General features: G+C 39.4%; 1 protein-coding gene across 2 annotated transcripts in view; it reads left to right on the top strand.

Annotated features, from left to right (window-relative positions):
• Positions 1 to 2,222: 2,222 nt before the first annotated feature.
• Positions 2,223 to 6,865, top strand: part of si:zfos-2326c3.2 (misshapen-like kinase 1) — a 56,091-nt gene continuing 51,448 nt past the window's right edge. For both annotated transcript variants that reach the window (XM_061048765.1, XM_061048764.1), the window contains exons 1-2: positions 2,223 to 2,387; positions 3,227 to 3,292. In XM_061048765.1, coding sequence (XP_060904748.1) covers positions 2,331 to 2,387; positions 3,227 to 3,292 — 123 coding nt within the window. In that variant the 5' untranslated portion in view covers positions 2,223 to 2,330. The remainder of the gene's footprint in view (positions 2,388 to 3,226; positions 3,293 to 6,865) is intronic.

Genomic DNA, 6,865 nt, shown 5'->3' with positions numbered 1-6,865 from the left:
TGAATGTTGTCTTGTTTAGGTTGGATACCAGTCTAGAAATGAGTGTGTGTGTGTGTGTGTGTGTGTGTGTGTGTGTGTGTGTGTGTGTGTGTGTGTGTGTGTGTGTGTGTGTGTGTGTATGTGTGTGTGTGTGTGTTCAAGCAGCTGACCCTGATGTGAACAGGGCCACTGTGTCTTACCCACAGAGAGACCATTCTTCATTGCGACACTAACTCACCCTCTCACACACACACACACACACACACACACACACACACACACACACACACACACACACAAACACACACTCAGAGCTATCCTCTCCCCCCAATCTCACTCTTAATTTGTAACATTCACTTAAAGACACAAAAACACATACAGAGGGTGCAAAAGACTCCCTTGCCATCGTTCTCTCCTTCTCCTGGTCTCACACTGACATACAACTCGAGCATAGTCTTGTTTCCCCCCAACAAACCCCCCCCCCCCCCACACACACTCGCGCGCACACACACACACATGCACACTCTCAAACACACACCCAATTGACTTCGTCCCACCGCATAATGACACTGCTTCACCATTCTCACAGTGAGTCAATGGTGAAGTCAGGAGACTGGAATCTAGTTTTCACTTAAGTACATTTTAAAAGCAAACAACTTTTTTTAAAAATAGGTGGATGCTCTTATTCAGTTTTGATTGTTCTGTGTCTGATAAAGACAGTGCGACTGCAGCAAACTCTGCAGCACAGCCAGATGTGTGCAGAGGTGCTAAGGCCTGTTCAGTGAGTGCAGCCCTAGTTTCTTTTGTTCATTTGTTGTTTGAATGTATGCCATTTCTCATCTGTTCAGGAGACACAATTTCCCCTCTATGAATTTTTTACTTTTAATTGTTGGGGACATCTAACAGGTGGGGAAAATATTTGCCATAAAATGAAAATGTGGCTGTTAAATTAGGATAAAAACAGTGTAAAACTAACAGGTTGCGGTAATTAAATTCTTGCTTCATTTGATTTTGCATATTTTATATGATGCATGCTGATGCACTGATGATGAGCATCGTGACCATCAGTTTTAAAACAAAGTCTCCATGCCCTGATGGCGATCTCCTTTTCCATGTGCATGAAGCCTTGCAGTAGCTTTCATTGGATATCCATATATAGTTAAATACACCGTGCTTTCCAGCCTACACGTGAATATTGCTGTATTTTTTATTTTATCACTTTTTCTTATACAAATCGCCCTTTTGATACACTGCAGGAACTTTGTAGGAATTCAAATTGTTGATGTGGTTATCTTGATTTAACAACTGGCCATGTTCATAGCAGGAACAACACAGCTGTCATTGGTAACATTTTACATCAAATTACTGTTAACTGCAAAACCTTTACTCTTGAAAAGGTAGGCTAGTTTTTTGTTTTTTTACAGTTTCAGTGTTGCATCCTTAGGTAGCCTAAATCTTTGTGTTTCAGGGATATTTGACAGGCTACAAAAGAACATTATTGTATTTTATCTTTCAAATTCATCAATGTAACATCATGCACTTTAACTTTGAACTTTATTTCATTATTTTCTATTTATTTTTTAAACGTAAAGTGATGAATAACAATGGCTGAGGGGAAGGAGGAAGACTCAACTCTTCCCCATAAAACACACTGTTGCTCACCAAAACATGGACAGACTGTAGCTTTACAGCATCTGTGTCAGCTTTTTTCAGTCACTGATAATGGACGCAGATAGGCCTTCATAAGAAGATGCAAATTGTCTTCCTTGTCGTGTGCTTGGAGATGTTGCTGATTGTCAAGTTATCTGAATCGTTGTAAAGAAAATACACACGAGAAACACGAGGATGTAGCAGTAAAACATGGTGATGGCTGTTTGACAATAAAGGGCGATATCCGTTTAGGATTTGGGCATAAAAATGAGTAAATACAAAAAAAATATCTTATTTAAAATGTAGGGGAAAAGGAAGTCATTTCCAATCCCGAGTTGTGGATTAAAACATTTTTTTTAGATACATTATGAAGTCATTAACAACTGTTCTCATTGAGAAAATGATTTTACTAATATTTCTTCATCCCCGAATATATTTTCCTTTATCTAGTCTCTTCAAAAAATAGAAATAAACCACAAAACTCTGTATTTTTTTTTTTTGCTTTTCTGTTTAATGCTCTTATTTCTAAAGGACTACCCGGAAGTAGCCTAGTGTCTTTTCACGCTGACGCGCTTGACGCTGTGTGAGCTAAACTTCAGAATGGAGCAGACAAGAGGAAATCCCGTTAGTTTTTCAGTGAAGATATTGTAACAGTCCATGTCTCATCTACTATTATCAACCTAGCAAAGTTATTGACAGCAATGTCGAGAGAAAACACCACTCGGAGTTTGGACAGCATTGACCTCTCTGCTTTAAGAGTGAGTATAACTTTGTTTCTGTGCTTTCCTAAAGAAATGTTTCACTGGGAAGATGTGGTGGGTGTTTCTTGGAGGGCTGTAGTGTTATTTTCGAGCAATAACTTCAAGAACAAGTCGAGATTTATTTTATTTTCAGCGACGGTCGACACGAGCTGTATGTGTATAGGTTTAGAGAAAACGTGTTCACGTTTGTTTATGATGTTTACACAGCCTGGCACGCTGAAACATACGCTTTCTGTCTGCTCCTGTTTGGTGTTAGTTTTCTAGCTACACACAGGACTTCTCCTCTGGCTGCTGACTTAAAGTTAACATGCAACCATGCAACATGTGAAAAACACGCACAGAAAAAAAGTGTATTTAAGGAGACAGCTGTGTGAAATATTCTCCTGAGTTGCACTTTTTAAATCCCAATTCGAGAAATTCAACTTCTGTCCAACTTTATGTACATTTTTTTTAGATCTTCGTTGATCTGCTGAAATCTTAGGAAATGCACGGAAGAGGATAAGGGCCATTGAAAATAAAATGTTTGGGCTTCTGACTTTTAACTCAGAAGAAAGATATGAAAAAGTCTGAATTTTGAGAAATAAGTAAAAAAAAAAAAAAAAAAAACACAGATTGTTGATATCTAATGTCTTTTTAAGTGATAATAGGTAAACACCTTCAGTGAATGCATGACACATTGGCGCTGTTTTCAATGTTTCCAAGCTGTGTTTTCATCCCCTGTGGCTCACATGGTGTTTACACTATCATACTGTTACCTGATGTGAACTTGTTGCAGTATAATTTGCTGAACTGTTTCTTTTTGTTTGACAACATTGTGTGTTTTTTTTTTTTATCAGGACCCTGCAGGTATCTTTGAGTTGGTGGAGGTGGTTGGCAATGGAACCTACGGTCAGGTGTACAAGGTGGGTACGCCCATGATGCTTTTCTGTCCATCTAGAGTTTACATTTTCATACAAACACATGTACGTCCTATATACCTATTCCAACATTATTCACATGGTACCTATAGTTAAAAATATATTTCACTTGATGCACACCCTGAGGTTAGCAGCCTTCATACATGCAGGGCATGCACACGTCACTTCTGGTAACACTTACTCAAGATACTTCCAGTTAGTTTGAAAAACAACAACATGAAATTACCATTCATCTGAAATATCCTGTAGACAGCACACACACTTACGCGCACGCAGCCACGCATATGCACACACACTCATCTACAGCTTCTGCTGCGTCTTTTAAAGGGCCTGGGTGGGGTTCACTTCCTTATCGCAGTATCTGTTTGCGTATATGTGTATGAGGACTTTGTGGTTTAGGGAGGTGTTTCGTCTTATTTAGGTCCGTTGCAGCTGGTTGTGCCCTTGGTGCAAATCATGCTGCAAAAACACAAACTGAAGGTTACACCACCTATGTGGAACAGCTCTATTTTCAAAGCAGTTCTGCACTATGCTCACATCAATAATATCTGTTACTATAAAGAAATCTTAAAATCACTTATAAATGCCTTAGGGTGGTATTCCAATAATGTTTTATATAGATAAAGGTGGAAAAGTATTTCAACACAGGTTAAAAAGATAAGGTGCACAGATAAATAAGGTCCATGGAGGGTCTCTCACATTTGTGTGTGTGTGTGTGTGTGTGTGTGTGTGTGTGTGTGTGTGTGTGTGTGTGTGTGTGTGTGTGTGTGTGTGTGTGTGTGTGTGTAAGTGTGTAAGTGTGTAACAGACAGTGCACGGGTGTGCCTTGATTGCCATTCGACTTCCTGAAAGGGGAAATGTTGTAAGAGAGGCACCAGGGCACAGGACAGAAAGGCATGTGTTGGTATAGGGGGTGCTTATAAACAGGAATAGAAAATTACCAACATCATCCTGTGACTAGAGATGTCCATTTCATTTATTTCTCTTGTGAACATTTGAGTTGGATAAATAGTGCAATACGGGATTTTTGCGTCGAGATACTTTTATCTGTTTTGCAGATTTCTTTATGTGGCACATTTCCTGTGAGGGACTTTTGGTCTGTGTCCATTTTGGAGACCTCTCAGCTTTACCTCATCTCTTTGCTGATTTTGTCCTATTCATGAGATCTATTCATGAGATCTTCCTTATCAGCAGGTATATGGGGGCGGCTGTGGCTCAGTTGTTAGAGTTGGGGGTTCGATTCCTAAAGCTACATGTCTGATGTGTCCCGCTGCTTCGTCGGCGGTGTATGAATGGGATAAGTTACTGCTAATGGTCACTTTACATAGCAGCCTCTTCCATCAGTGTTTTTATGGGTGTGTATGTGTAGATGTGACCTGCAGTGTAAAAGCACTTTGAAATGAAGGACTTATAAGAAAAGTCAATGTTCTGGATCTCCCTTTTCAGTTGATTAACAGCTGCAATATTTCAGACTGGCAAAGTTACTTTTAGTTTTGCGACCAGAGAAACTTCAACTGCATGTCCTCTTACTTAAGCACCGCACTCCAACAGCATTGGCAGAAAACAAACTACGATGTTTTTTGAGAGTATTCTCAGTTTGTTAGCTTAATGAAGACCATGCAAACTTGTGTATCATGTGCAGTACACTAGTGTTTTGGAGAATAGAAATGAGCAGAGTTGCTTCAACAGAATCCAGCAAGGAATTTTTTTTTTAAACTTTAATTGGCCCCAGAGAGGGCTGCATGGTGGTGTAGTGGTTTGTGCTGTCGCCTCACAGGAAGCAGGTTTCTGACTCGAATCCCCGTCGGACAGGAGCCTCTCTGTGTGGAGTTTGCATGTTCTCCCTGTGCATGTGTTGGTTCTCTCCGGGTACTCCAGCTTCCTTCCCACAGTCCAAAGACATGCTCTTTAGGTTAATTGGTGAGTCTAAATGGCCTGTAGGTGTTAATGTGAGTGTGGCTGGTGGTCTGTCAGCCCTGTGATCGACTGGCGAACAGTCCAGGATGTAACCCGCCTCTCGCCCATTGACAGCTGGGATTGGCTCCAGTCCCCCAATACCCCGGACAGGAAAAAGTGATATAGATAATGGAAGGATGGATGGTCTCAGATAGTCAAAAGATGGAACTGTGGTCAAAGAAGGTGCATTTAACATAAACAGAGACACTGAGATGAAATAAACAGTGATCATTGTGTTAAGTATAACACACGTACTCTGACAGTGATTAATAAGACACTCTTGTATTTGGTTTTTGACCTATTTATTATAAACTGTAGTGGAAAAAATGGTTTTCTTCTTTCTAATCATTTTGACCAATGGTTAGGTTTTAGAACCTCGATACACTAATCTATCTCATATGTCAGTATTTCAAAACAAACAGGACTGGATCATCCTGTTCTAGACACACATCAGTTTTATGAATGGGATTACACCAGAATGCAGGCTGCTATGTAGTGAATAAGAGGTAAGACACCCGTCACAGGGATTCCCCGAGAAGTTAGGCAATGAGGCAAGAATTCAGACTGTGGCTGGCTGCTTATCAAGTTGGAAGAGTCAAGTGTTTATCATTAGTTTACTTCTCAGACGTTCTGTCCTCCTGCAGTGCATCTGTGTTTCCGATGAGTTGTCCAATTGTGGCTTAGTAAATATATTTAAACTATTTTTAAAAAAAAAGAATCATGACTTGTGCTGCATGATATGTCGTTTGACTACTTGATAGTAAGGCAAATAAACTTCAACACTTCATGCTGTTGCTTTATTATTTATTGGTGCAAAAAACAAAACATTGTCAGGTTCCCAATTTGTCCATGACTAATCTACAAGACAGTCTGCTGGGCATCATGTTAATGCATCTCTTCAACAGAGCACAGAGTGAACCTGACCTCTGTGCATGCAGAGTCTGTGTCCTTACAAGATTCAAGATTCAAAAAACTTTATTATCTATCACATACTGACAGAAAATGATCTTTTGTTGAGGCTCAGTATCATGAAAACATACAAACATTCACACTGAGACTCACATTAAGTCATACAATCTCAGAAAGTAACCTAAAATGTAAAAATGCTTGTAAAATGTAGATAATCAGGGAAAGCTGCTGCCGCCACAGAAAAGAGATGCTCAAGGCACGGTGTAGTGTTGTGTGAGTCGACAGACACTGAGGGTATGTTTCAAAATGTTGCTGTCAGGCTTGACACACAAATGAACACAAGTTGTCAAAAAATGGTTGATGTGACCTGGGAGATTTTTTTTGTAAGAAAATAGACTTAATATCCAAAATGTAAAAAAGTGGCATAAGTAATTATTAGTTGTTTGGATTTTCATAAGAAAATGTAATTTATCTGGCATAAATACCTTTTCATTTGGCAACATATATTGAAGAAAGAATAAATATTGTAGTGTTGGTAATTTCACAAATATTTGCAGCGCTAACTTAGGACTCTGTTGGGGGGTTAACAGGCTTCAAATACAAGACGCTGAACTAAATGCATAATAGATTATATACGAAATAAAAAAAATGGCGGGATTTTGGTTTGCCAGCATCCTGACGTTGTGACTATTG

Source organism: Labrus mixtus, chromosome 10 (genome assembly GCF_963584025.1).
Source record: "Labrus mixtus chromosome 10, fLabMix1.1, whole genome shotgun sequence".
NCBI lineage: Eukaryota > Metazoa > Chordata > Actinopteri > Labriformes > Labridae > Labrus > Labrus mixtus.
Note: the sequence above shows the minus strand (reverse complement) of the source record. Positions and strands in the feature narration are given on the sequence as shown.